General features: G+C 49.2%; 1 protein-coding gene across 2 annotated transcripts in view; it reads right to left on the minus strand.

Annotated features, from left to right (window-relative positions):
• CACNA1S (calcium voltage-gated channel subunit alpha1 S) overlaps positions 1-14,421 on the minus strand; it is a 397,379-nt gene that overhangs the window by 236,381 nt on the left and 146,577 nt on the right. For both annotated transcript variants that reach the window (XM_088445772.1, XM_088445773.1), the window contains exon 14: positions 532-652. In XM_088445772.1, coding sequence (XP_088301898.1) covers positions 532-652 — 121 coding nt within the window. The remainder of the gene's footprint in view (positions 1-531; positions 653-14,421) is intronic.

Consider the following 14,421-nt stretch of genomic DNA (forward strand, 5'->3'; position numbering starts at 1 on the left):
ATACATATATGTACGAGTTGAATACATTTACACAATGGGAGGCCTTGTTACTTTATTTATTGAACCACCCTCGTACATTAAAATTACTACCAGTACAATGAGCATATAAGGCTTGATGCTGAGTGGAATGTTTGCCTGTGGATCATATCTTGTTTTCGCACTGTGTATTATCTGGAACCGAGCATACTGTATGCAAGAATTTGGATGTAGATTCTTAGGAATCAATTCCCGGCAGCGCCTGGCCGACAACAGCAGAGTTCCCGGCAGCGGAAGCCCGACAGTGCTGTAAATCCCGATCGTGGATAGGTAAGTACTAACTAACCTAACCTAACCCCCTAACCCTCCTTAGGGGTGCCCAACCCTAACCTCCCCCCCAAGTGCCTAACCCTAATCCCCCCTCTAAGTGCCTAACCCTAGCCCCCCCTTCCCCGCTGCCTAAACCTAAGTTTATGTACAGCTCTACATGGGGCCCATAATATCTTCTGCTTGATTTAATAACAATTACACTCAAATTTAATGCTGTAAGGATACAATTCCCACAGACAAATAGGATGATAAAGTAGATACAAACGGACATCCCAGGGAAGGAAGGGCCACCGTATGCCATGATTCCATTATACATTACAGAATTCCAGTCCTCTCCAGTCAAAACCTGTAAGAAAAACAAAATCTCCTTATAAAATCATTCCCTACCATAGCTTAATGTATTTTGGGCACAATCACAAATGGTAAACCATTTCACTTGTAGCCTGAACTATTAAGACCATGTCATGATATGTTTAACAATTTTTTTTTTGTTTATTGTATACATTACCTGTGTACACAGTTATATACAGAGATCCTGTCATGGACACCTTTGCTATACTGCTAAAAAATATATGCATTGCGGTTCTGTTTATTACTAAAATATAAAATAAGGCAATTTTTAGATGCCTGCCCAAAATATTGTATCTTTCCACTAAAATGGATTGTCTGTTATTTTTATCCTGGTAACCTTTTCAACATGGAAGTCAAAAATATTTTCTTTGTTGTAGTGGAAAGTTTCAATAGTGGTTACACACACACACACACACACACACACACACACATATATATATAAATATATATATATATATATATATAGATATATTTCGTAGTATAAAACAATAACATTTGCTCTTATAATGGCCCCTACTTATATGGATAATCCATATTTGTTATTTGGCATCTCTGACAAGCTTTTCCTTGTACACCACAACCGCTCTGTTAGCTAAAAAAATACTATTCAGAAGCTTGTTTGGCTTGTAATGAAAATAACCCTAATGTGAATGATTGCATGTTCTCTCTAAAGCACGGCACAACATGTTTATCTATACAGGTTGAGTCTCCCATATCCAAAATGCTTGGGACCAGAGGTATTTTGGATAACGGAATATTCCGTATTTTGGAATACTTGCATACCCTAATGACATATCTTGGGAATAGGACCCAAATATACACACACAATGCATGTATGTGTTATATACACCCAGGGCCGGTGCAAGGTTTCCGGGCGCCCAAGGCAACATTTCACCAACTGCCCCTGCTCCCTCCAATTCATACTATGCCACGCATCAGTCTCCCCAGTTAAATAACATGCCATACAGCAGTGTCTCAAATTCATAATATACTATATAGAATATTACACACAGTAGAGCGCCAAAATCATAATGTACCTTATAACACTGCCTGAATTATGCCATTCATTTATTTTTTAGTGGAATCAGCGGTGCCCTCCAGTGGCCAGCGCCCTTAGGAGTCCGCCTAAGGTTGCCTAATGGTAGCACCGGCCCTGTATACACCTTATACACACAGCCTGCAGGTCATTTTATACAATATGGCCCTCATTCAGAGCCACTCGCTATTTGCGGTCGCTCGTTCTAAAACAAGGGGTGGCTATTCAAATGAACCGTTCGCTGTTTGCGGTCTGTTCACGCCTCTAGGTCTGAACGAGCGAGCAAAACTTGCGTTCGTTTTTTGGAAAAATACGCCCCCTGGCCGCTCGCATCCTACGTCATGTCCGCTATTTATTAGATTAATCGAGTACATCGACCAGGGTATGAACTGCTCGCTATTCTTGTGGTTGGTTTTTGCTACCACAATTTTGCGAGCAGTTCTGGCTATAAAAGAACCCAGTGACGTGGTCAATGACGCTGCTGTTTTAAATATGCACACCCATAAAACGCCCGTTTTGACCTTTAAGCACGCCTGCGATCGGATCTCCACTCCCCGTTTTCAAGCACCTTCCCCTGTTACCACCCACATACGCCTCTTTCTGTCACTCAAATTATCAGGCATTCGCTATTTTGCGAGCACATGAATTTCGGCCGCACTGAGTGGTTCGCGCATGCGTATTACGATCCGTATGCATGCGCAGTTGGGCAAACATCGCTCGGAGCAAACGAGCAGCCACTTGCGTCCGGCTCAGAATCAGGGCCTATATTCGATAATTTTGTGGTTCAAACAAAGTTTGTTTACAGACATGAAATTCATTTATGTTTCATATACACCCTATACACACAGCCTGAAGGTAAGTTTATTCAAGATTTTTATTCATTTGTGCCTTAGACAAAGTTTGTGTACATTGAACCATCAAAAATCAAAGGTTTCATTATCTCAGTCATGCCAAAAAAATTCCGTATTTCGGAATATTCCGTATTTCGGAATATTTGGATATTTGGATATGGGAGACTCAACCTATATAAATCTTGTTTGCCTACTCTCCCAGAGTGTCCGAGAGACTCACACATTTTGGAAGCTCTCTCCCAGAACCGTGGGACAGTAAACAACCCTCCCATATACACTGGGGAAGTGGAAGCAATTTACAGTGAATCACATTACCGTGCCCTTCTGAGGAATTATGTTGGCATTAGAGGGGACACATTAAATGTTGGCAAGAATAATATACATAAATGTTAATAATAACAGTTGCATATTACATGAAGTTTTCATTTAAGTGATTTCATTTCTTCAGTATAGTTCTGCTTTAAAGTAGGGATGAGCGGGTTCGGTTCCCTGAGAACCGAACCCACCCGAACTTCGGGGATCCGGGGCGATCCGAGCCCAAGCTCGGATCTCCCTGTCTGCCCCGGATCCCTCTCCCGAGGCAAAACCTCGAGATCTGCTGTCGGATCTCGAGGTTTTGCCTCGAGCGGCCATTTAAAAAAAAATGCCTTTGCCTTTAATGGGCAAAGTGCTGATTGGCTGACAGAGCCGTCTGTCACGGCTCTCAGCCAATCAGCATTATGGTGCTCATTTGCATGTAGCACGGACTCGTGAGATCCGTGCTACATGCATCTGTGTGATTGACAGTGACACAGAGCACAGATGGGTCAGTGAGACCCGTCTGTGCTGCTGTGTATTTCAATGACACAGATGCACGCACGGACCAGGAGATCCGTGCTACTTGCATCTGTGTCATTGACACAGAGCACTAACGGGTCCGTGAGACCCGTCTGTGCTGCTGTGGTAAATAAAAAAAAAAAAACCTGTGTAAAAAGAGAAAAAAATGGCGTCCTCCCCCCCAAAAAAAGAGCAACCAGCCCCGGGCATTAGTGACCCAGTGCTGGGTGTGCTTAAATACAGGGGACAAACGACATAGGGGTCCCCTGTACTTAAACACAACCAGCACCGGGCTAGTCAGAACCAGAGCTGGTTGCCAAAATACGGGGGACAAACGACGTAGGGGTCCCCCGTATTCTGCGCAACCAGCTCTGGGCTCTGATCCGGTCCTGGTTCTGGAAATACAGGGGAAAAAAATGAGTAGGGTTCCCCTGTATGTTCCAGAACCAGCACTGGACTTTTTCTAGCGGGGGGCTGATGCCACAGCCAGGGGAGCCCTTTCACCGGGCCCCCCAGCCGCAGCATCAGCCCTGACCGCTAGTCAGCCCAGGCCGGGGATCCCTGGAGAGCTGGGGACCCCCCCAATAAAGGGGTCACCCTCTCCAGGGCACCCCAGGCCCAGGCTGATAGCCCGGGGCTATCCCCGCCACCCCTGGTGGCGGTGAGTGGCGGGTTGATTGTGTGGTGTGGTGTAAATAAAGAATATCAAACATTGTCTTTACAAGTAGAACTGCAAGTCCCAGCAAGCCTGCCCCGCATGCTGGTACTTGGAGAACCACAAGTACCAGCATGCAGGGCATTAAGGGCCCACTAGTACCTGTAGTTCACCTGTAAAAAAATGTTTAAAAAAAACACAGGACACACACACCGTGACAGTATAAGTTTATTAAACATACATACACACACACACACACACACACACATGTACACATACTCACCTATGTAACCCTGTAGCATCGGTCCACTTGTCCGGTAAAGTATCCATAGGGGACCTGTGAAAAAAAACATACTCACCATCTCCTATGCGAGGTTCTGTCCTCTTCGTTCCAAAGTAGGCATCCCCGGACTTGGCAAAAAAAAAAAAACGAAAACGCGATCCACGAACTTAGTACCGTTCTATAGAACGGTACTTCCCGAATGAGAGCTTAGCGGCGGGGTATCACCATGGAAACCCCGCTGCTAAGCGTTCATTGGCTGAGAGAGGCCATCTCCCGTCTCTCTCAGCCAATGAACGGCTCCCTCCATTGTAGTCAATGCTGGGAGCCGCAAGGTTATTAAAGTTTACCCTGCGGTTCCCACCATTGACTACAATGGAGGGAGCCGTTCATTGGCTGAGAGACGGGAGATGACCTCTCTCAGCCAATGAACGCTTAGCAGCGGGGTTTCCATGGTGATACCCCGCCGCTAAGCTCTCATTCGGGAAGTACCGTTCTATAGAACGGTACTAAGTTCGTGGATCGCGTTTTCGTTTTTTTTTTTTGCCAAGTCCGGGGATGCCTACTTTGGAACGAAGAGGACAGAACCTCGCATAGGAGATGGTGAGTATGTTTTTTTTCACAGGTCCCCTAGGGATACTTTACCGGACAAGTGGACCGATGCTACAGGTTACATAGGTGAGTATGTGTACATGTGTGTGTGTGTATGTATGTTTAATAAACTTATACTGTCACGGTGTGTGTGTCCTGTGTTTTTTTAAACATTTTTTTTACAGGTGAACTACAGGTACTAGTGGGCCCTTAATGCCCTGCATGCTGGTACTTGTGGTTCTCCAAGTACCAGCATGCGGGGCAGGCTAGCTGGGACTTGCAGTTCTACTTGTAAAGACAATGTTTGATATTCTTTATTTACACCACACCACACAATCAACCCGCCACCCACCGCCACCAGGGGTGGCGGGGATAGCCCCGGGCTATCAGCCTGGGCCTGGGGTGCCCTGGAGAGGGTGACCCCTTTATTGGGGGGGTCCCCAGCTCTCCAGGGATCCCCGGCCTGGGCTGACTAGCGGTCAGGGTTGATGCTGCGGCTGGGGGGCCCGGTGAAAGGGCTCCCCTGGCTGTGGCATCAGCCCCCCGCTAGAAAAAGTCCAGTGCTGGTTCTGGAACATACAGGGGAACCCTACTCATTTTTTGTCCCCTATATTTCCAGAACCAGGACCGGATCAGAGCCCAGAGCTGGTTGCGCAGAATGCAGGGGACCCCTACGTCGTTTGTCCCCCGTATTTTGGCAACCAGCGCTGGTTCTGACTAGCCCGGTGCTGGTTGTGCTTAAGTACAGGGGACCCCTACGTCGTTTGTCCCCTGTATTTAAGCACACCCAGCACTGGGTTACTAATGCCCGGGGCTGGTTGCTCTTTTTTGGGGGGGTGCACGCCATTTTTTTCTTTTTTTACACAGGTTTTTTTTTTTTTTTTTACCACAGCAGCACAGACGGGTCTCACGGACCTGTCATTGCTCTGTGCCAATCACACAGATGCATGTAGCACGGATCTCCCGGGTTCGTGCTACATGCAAATGGGCACCATAACGCTGATTGGCTTCCTGTCTGCCACTGCAGTGCCACTCCTAGATGGGCCACGTGTTTGTGCCGCCCCCTTGTGTCGCTTAGCATAGTCATCCAGCTTCCTCGGTACAACCTTTTGGCCTAAAAACAATATTGTGAGGTGTTCAGAATAGAGTGGAAATGAGTGGAAATTAATGTTATTGGGGTTATTAATAGCGTAGGAACAAAAAAAGGCCCATTTATGTGATTTTAGCGGGTTTTTTTTATTTTTTAAGAAAAAATCCAGATCCAAAACACAAAACCCAGAACCCAAAACACGGAAGGGTGGTTTTGGCAAAACCAATCCAGATCCAAAACACGAAGAAAGATCCAGATCCAAAACCAAAACACAAAACACGAAAAGTGTCCGGTGCACACCCCTACTTTAAAGGTTTATTCCTACTAAAATTAATTTATACCGTCTCCTTCACTTTTTATAGATCTATTTATAAGTTGCATAGCTGTCCCTATATTTACCTATTATTGCAATGTCAGCTGGCACTGGAGAGTTTCAGAATCCAGTCTCTGATTTGCTTAACAACAATTTGACAAAAGGTCAGCAAAACACATTTCTTGCACATTAAATTAAATGCCGTTCCCAACTCAACGTAATGTGCTGTATTGATAGTTTATTACAATACTTTTTAGTGCTCTCAAGATAACTCATCCTGAACAAGAGCCATACACGGGTGCCGGTCCCTAGAGGGCTCCGCTGAGTCCCCAGAAAAAAAAAACTGGGCCTGTCCCTACACCACCACCCCGCTAGCCCCCGCAGGGAGGCTCCATTTGCCGGGCGCCCGCTGAGATTTGTTACAAGCAGGCACCCGGCTCCTTCCCCACAGCACCAGACGAAAGCTGGAGCTCACTCCTGAGCTCCGGGTTCTGGCTCCCACAGAGAAAACCATGGGAGATGCGTCATGATGTCTCTCCCATAGATAGGACCAGATGGCAGCGGACGCAGGAGCAGGGCTTAAGGTAAGTATTGTGTTTGCATTTTTAATTGTATTTTTTTTTAGAAGCACTAGGACTGGGGGCATTACTATAGGGGGCACTACTATAAGAGGCATTACCACTGGGGGCACTACTAATGGGGGCATTACTACTGGGGGCACTAGTATAGGGGGCATTACCACTGGGATAACTACGAATATGGGGCACCACTACTGGGGGCATCGTGTAAGTGGCACCACTGCTGTGGGCATTGTATAAGGGGCACTATTAGTGTGGGCATTGTGTATAAGAAGCACTAATTTGGGCATTGTGTAAAAGGGGCACTACTGTGTGTCATAACATGAATAAGGAACTACTGTGTGGTGTAATTTGAATTGGGGATAATGTATTATAAGGGCATTACTGTGTGTGGCATAAAGGGCCAGCGCTGCCATTACGCAGCTTTAGTCATTTGACTAGGGGCGCCTACCACTAGAGGGCGCCTCTGAGACAGCCTACAAGAAGCCTGAAGGATATGTCTGATGGAGACATCATTCATCTACATGGCCATGCTGCCGGCAGCAACTGAGGGTGCTTGTAGGTGCTGTCACTTTTCCCCTGCTCTCTGTGCTAGGCTGAGCTGTGCTGGCCAGGCTGTCATTCCTCACACAGCCAGCCCGACAGGACAGCTCCGTCCCTGCTCTTTCCTTCTCTCCCCTTCCTTCACTCCAGTCCCAGCCAGTCACAGAGTAGCTCTGCCCCCATGATGAGTCAGTCTCTGAGACGAGGAGCTGTAATCATGGCAGGGAGCACCAGCTGCATACATCTGATAAGTGATGTGTGCTGCTGACTGACTATAATCTGTATCAGAAATAAATGAGTGCAACACCTGTCATTTTTTAGTTTTGCAAACACATTTATGTTTCCCCCCCTCCTCCCTGCTGCTGGAGGCTGATAGAGATGAGCAAGGGTTTAGTGCTCCCAAACACAAAGTGCATGACACGTGGAGCAGATAAAGGATCTGGACATTACCTTAGGTCCTTACAGCTACAGTATATATTACCCTGCATCTCCTCTGCTCTTGATATAACTACACTCAGTGCCACTGAAATGTCAGCCACCTAGGTGAGATATGGCTCAACCCTACAATTATACTGTATTATCCGTGAACGCTGCAAGTCCTCTGGTGTGGTGTATGTATATATATATATATATATATATATATATATATATATATATATATATATATTAGGGATGAGCGGGTTCGGTTCCCTGAGAACCGAACCCACCCGAACTTCGGGGATCCGGGGCGATCCGAGCCCAAGCTCGGATCTCCCTGTCTGCCCCGTATCCCTCTCCCGAGGCAAAACCTCGAGATCTTCTGTCGGATCTCGAGGTTTTGCCTCGAGCGGCCATTTAAAAAAAATGCCTTTGCCTTTAATGGGCAAAGTGCTGTTTGGCTGACAGCCAATCAGCATTATGGTGCTCATTTGCATGTAGCACGGACTCGTGAGATCCGTCCTACTTGCATCTGTGTGATTGACAGTGACACAGAGCACAGATGGGTCAGTGAGACCCGTCTGTGCTGCTGTGTATTTCAATGACACAGATGCACGCACGGACCAGGAGATCCATGCTACTTGCATCTGTGTCATTGACACAGGGCACTGACGGGTCCGTGAGACCCGTCTGTGCTGCTGTGGTAAAAAAAAAAAAAAACCTGTGTAAAAAAAGAAAAAAATGGCGTGCCCCCCCCCCCCCCCCCAAAGAAGAGCAACCAGCCCCCGGGCATTAGTGACCCAGTGCTGAGGGTGCTTAAATACAGGGGACAAACGACGTAGGGGTCCCCTGTACTTAAGCACAACCACCACCGGGCTAGTCAGAACCAGCGCTGGTTGCCAAAATACGGGGGAAAAACGACGTAGGGGTCCCCCGTATTCTGCGCAACCAGCTCTGGGCTCTGATCCGGTCGTGGTTCTAGAAATACAGGGAAAAAAAATGAGTAGGGTTCCCCTGTATGTTCCAGAACCAGCACTGGACTTTTTCTAGCGGGGGGCTGATGCCACAGCCAGGGGAGCCCCAGCCGCAGCATCAGCCCTGACCGCTAGTCAGCCCAGGCCGGGGATCCCTGGAGAGCTGGGGACCCCCCCAATAAAGGGGTCATCCTCTCCAGGGCACCTCAGGCCCAGGCTGATAGCCCGGGGCTATCCCCGCCACCCCTGGTGGCGGTGGGTGGCGGGTTGACAGTGTGGTGTGGTGTAAATAAATAATATCAAACATTGGGCCTGATTCAGACCCACTCGCGAGCGGCTGTCCGCTCGCAAGTGGGTCGATGTTCTGGACTGAGCATGCGCACGATGGAGGGAGCTCCATCGTGCGCATGCGCCAGACGCGACGAGCAAAGGAAAGTCCTTCGCTCGTTGTGTCTGATCAAAGGGGGCGTGCTGTCGATGTTGATTGACAGCACGCCCCCTTTGGTAGGCGTGCCGGGGGCGTGCCTCCCTGACGGGGGCGTTCCCACGGGAACGCCTCCCGTCAGAAGCCGGCCCACTGACATCACTAGTGATGTCAGTGGGAGTGATTTTGGCTCTGATAGAGCCAAAATCACTCCGGAGCTTGCGGTTGAAAACCTCAACCGCAGGCTCCGGCTCGCAGTTTCGATGGTCGCGATGGTCACGACCATCGCGGCCATCAAAATGCACGCTCGTATAGCCTGTGGGTGGTGACCCACAGCTATACGAGAGTCCAGGAGGACGCTCCATTTTCATGGAGGCCGGCCCTCATTCAGAGCGTGCGCTCTGCTCAGAGCGTACGGCTCTGACTGAGGGCCATTGTCTTTACAAGTAGAACTGCAAGTCCAAGCAAGCCTGCCCCGCATACTGGTACTTGGAGAACCACAAGTACCAGCATGCAGGGCATTAAGGGCCCACTAGTACCTGTAGTTCACCTGTAAAAAATGTTTAAAAAAAACACAGGACACACACACTGTGACAGTATAAGTTTATTAAACATACATACACACACACATGTACACATACTCACCTATGTAACCCTGTAGCATCGGTCCACTTGTCCGATAAAGTATCCATAGGGGACCTGTGAAAAAAGAACATACTCACCATTTCCTATGCGCAGTTCTGTCCTCTTCCTTCCAAAGTAGGCATCCCCGGACTTGGCAAAAAAACAAAAACGAAAACCCGAACCATGAACTTAGTACTGTTCTATAGAACGGTACTTCCCGAATGAGAGCTTAGCGGCGGGGTATCAACCATGGAAACCCCGCTGCTAAGCGTTCATTGACTGAGAGAGGTCATCTTCCGACTCTCAGCCAATGAACGGCTCCCTCCATTGTAGTCAATGGTGGGAACCGCAGGGTAAACTTTAATAACCTTGCGGCTCCCACCATTGACTACAATGGAGGGAGCCGTTCATTGGCTGAGAGACGGGAGATGACCTCTCTCAGCCAATGAACACTTAGCAGCTGGGTTTCCATGGTGATACCCCGCCGCTAAGCTCTCATTCGGGAAGTACCATTCTATAGAACGGTACTAAGTTCGTGGATCAGGTTTTCATTTTTTTTTTTTGCCAAGTCCGGGGATGCCTACTTTGGAACGAAGAGGACAGAACCTCGCATAGGAGATGGTGAGTAAGTTCTTTTTTCACAGGTCCCCTATGGATACTTTACCGGACAAGTGGACCGATGCTACAGGGTTACATAGGTGAGTATGTGTACATGTGTTTGTGTGTGTATGTATGTTTAATAAACTTATACTGTCACGGTGTGTGTCCTGTGTTTTTTTTAAACATTTTTTTACAGGTGAACTACAGGTACTTGTCGGCCCTTACTGCCCTGCATGCTGGTACTTGTGGTTCTCCAAGTCCCAGCATGCGGGGCAGGCTTGCTGGGACTTGCAGTTCTATTTCTAAAGACAATGTTTGATATTATTTATTTACACCACACCACACTATCAACCCACCACCCACCGCCACCAGGGTATAGCCCCGGGCTATCAGCCTGGGCCTGGGGTGCCCTGGAGAGGGTGACCCCTTTATTGGGGGGGTCCCCAGCTCTCCAGGGATCCCCGGCCTGGGCTGACTAGCGGTCAGGGCTGATGCTGCGGCTGGGGGGCCCGGTGAAAGGGCTCCCCTGGCTGTGGCATCAGTCCCCCGCTAGAAAAAGTCCAGTGCTGGTTCTGGAACACACAGGGGAACCCTACTCATTTTTTTCCCCTGTATTTCCAGAACCAGGACCGGATCAGAGCCCAGCGCAGAATACGGGGGACCCCTACGTCGTATGTCCCCCGTATTTTGGCAACCAGCACTGGTTCTGACTAGCCCGGTGCTGGTTGTGCTTAAGTACAGGGCACCCCTACGTCGTTTGTCCCCTGTATTTAAGCACACCCAGCACTGTGTCACTAATGCCGGGGGCTGGTTGCTCTTTTTTTGGGGGGGGGGGATGCCATTTTTTTCTTTTTTTACACAGGTTTTTTTTTTTTACCACAGCAGCACAGACGGGTCTCACGGACCTGTCATTGCTCTGTGCCAATCGCACAGATGCATGAAGCACGGATCTCCCGGGTCCGTGCTACATGCAAATGGGCACCATAACGCTGATTGGCTTCCTGTCTGCCACTGCAGTGGCACTCCTAGATGGGCCACGTGTTTGTGCCGCCCAGTTGTGTCGCTTAGCATAGTCATCCAGCTACCTCGGTGCAACCTTTTGGCCTAAAAACAATACTGTGAGGTGTGAGGTGTTCAGAATAGAGTGGAAATGAGTGGAAATTAATGTTATTGGGGTTATTAATAGCGTAGGAACAAAAAAGGGCCCATTTTATGTGATTTTAGCATTTTTTTTATTTTAAAGAAAAAATCCAGATCCAAAACACAAAAACCAGAACCCAAAACACGGAAGGGTGGTTTTGGCAAAACCAATCCAGATCCAAAACACGAAGAAAGATCCAAAACCAAAACACGAAAAGTGGCTGGTGTACACCCCTAATATATATATATATACATATATATATAGGGTGCACTCACCAGACTTGAAACAGAGAAAAAAAAGGATCTTTTATTCATAGGGAAGCCATCACAAGTTGTCGACTTTTCGGTCCTCCCTGGGACTTTTGTCAAGATATGTTAATATATATATATGTGAGCAGGGTTTGGGGGATGCAGGGGCCAGGGCCGAAACTAGGATTTTTGTCACCAGGGGCAAGACAGTAATTTGGCGCCCCCCCCCCTGGTAACTCCCCCTGAGGCAGTGCCCCTATAGTAATGTCCCCTGAGGTAATGCCCCTGTAGTAGTGCCCATATAGTAATGCCCATATGATAATGCCCCCATAGTAATGCCCATATTGTAATGACCCCATAGTAATGCCCATATGTTAATACACCATAGTAATGCCCCTGTAGAGCCCATGCTCCTATATTAATGCCCTTGTGGTAATGCCCATGCCCCCATTATAATGCCCCTGTGGTAATGCCCATGCCCCCATAATGCCCCTGTGGTAATGCCTCTGTAGTGCCCATGCCCAATAGTAATGCCCCTGTAGTGCTCATGCCCCAATAGTAGTGCTCATGCCCCTGTAGTGCCCATGCCCCCATAGTAATGCCCGTGGTAATGCCCATGCCCCCATAGTAATGCCCCTGTGGTAATAGTAATGCCCCTGTGGTAATGCCCATGCCCCCATAGTAATGCCCCTGTGGTAATGCCCATGCCCCCATAGTAATGCCCCTGTGGTAATGCCCATGCCTCCATAGTAATGCCCCTGTGATAATGCCCATGCCCCTGTAGTGCAGCTTATTATAAAAAAAATACATACCTTGAACCCTGCATCCAGCGTCGCGTCCGGTCCGCCGGCTGCTCCTCGGAACTATGAGGGAGATGTAATGACGTCTCCCCCATAGTGCCCGTGGGGAGAGCCGGAAGCTGGAGTTCGGGAGAGAACTCCAGCCTCCGGCTACACCGCGTCGCTGCAGAGAAGGAGCCGGGCGCCTGCTGGTAATAAATATTACCAGCGGACGTCCGGCTTGGAGCCTCTCTGCAGCGCCGGGCTGGAGGTCACTGGCACCGGGTACAGCGGCCGTTTCTAGGGCAGGCGACCCGTGCAATTGCACGGGGTGCGCCGCCTCCGACCCCTGCTGCAGAAACAGCCTGTTAACTGCCGGGCGCCCGCTGAGATTCAGTTACCAGCGGGCGCCCGGCAGAGCAGAGCAGCCGGAGACGGAGGCTCCGGCTTCCGGCTCCCCCAGTGTGCACTATGGGAGGACGTCATGACATCTTTCCCATAGTGCAGAGGAGCAGCCGAGCGGAGCGGACGCCGGAGCGGGGCTGAAGGTAAGTATTACTGTTTTTTTTTTGTTCAGCCAGCCTGGACAATACTTGGGGGGAGGGGCACATCTGCTGGGGGAGGCACTACCACTGGGGGCACCCGGGCACTACTACTGGGGACATTACTCTGGGGGCACTTCTGCTGGGGGAGCTACCACTACTGGGGGCACCCGGGCACTACTAATAGGGACATTACAAGGGAGGCACTCCTACTGGGGGAGACACTATTACTGGGGGCACCCGGGCACTACTACTAGGGACATTACTCGGAGGCACTTCTACTGGGAGAGGCACTACCACTGGGGGCACCCGGGCACTACTACTGGGGACATTACTCTGGGGGCACTTCTGCTGGGGGAGACACTACCACTGGGGGCACCCGGGCACTACTGGTATAGACATTACTCTGGGGGCACTTCTGCTGGGAGAGACACCACTACTGGGGGCACCCGGGCACTACTACTAGGGACATTACAAGGGAGGCACTCCTACTGGGGGAGACACTATTACTGGGGGCACCCGGGCACTACTACTAGGGACATTACTCGGGGGGGCACTTCTACTGGGAGAGGCACTACCACTGGGGGCACCCGGGCACTACTACTGGTACGGACATTACTCTGGGGGCACTTCTGCTGGGGGAGACACTACCACTGGGGGCACCCGGGCACTACTGGTACGGACATTACTCTGGGGGCACTTCTGCTGGGGGAGACACCACTACTGGGGGCACCCAGGCACTACTACTGGGGACATTACTCGGGGGGCACTTCTACTGGGTGCATTGCTTAGGAGGCACCACTACTGGGGGCATTACTCAGGGCCCAGGGGCACTACTACTGGGGGCACTACTACTTTTGGCTTTACTACTTTGGGGCACTACTACAAAAGGAGCATTACTATTGGGGGCACTAATACAGGAGCATTAATACTGGGGAATTTATACAGGGGACACTGGGGACACTACAGTGTAAGGCCTGATATAGAGTCGCATGCAAAGCAGCCACATATGCAGCCTCATTTCTTGCTTGAAAACAGCTGCTGATTTCTGCCCATATTCAGTGCTACTTACATCTGTACTCCTGCCCCTATACATCCGCTTGTGAGAGCAGCATCATCATTATTAAGATTTACACCAGCGATGTCCTGATTCTGACTTTAAAAAAAATTACTGCTTTAAATGTAGTGATTATATTTATTTAAATGTAGTGATTATATGTAGTGGGGCACTACAACAGGGACCATTACTATTGGGGGCATTA

This window comes from Taudactylus pleione, unplaced genomic scaffold, assembly GCF_031769625.1.
Source record: "Taudactylus pleione unplaced genomic scaffold, aTauple2 ptg000387l, whole genome shotgun sequence".
Taxonomy (NCBI): Eukaryota; Metazoa; Chordata; class Amphibia; order Anura; family Myobatrachidae; genus Taudactylus; species Taudactylus pleione.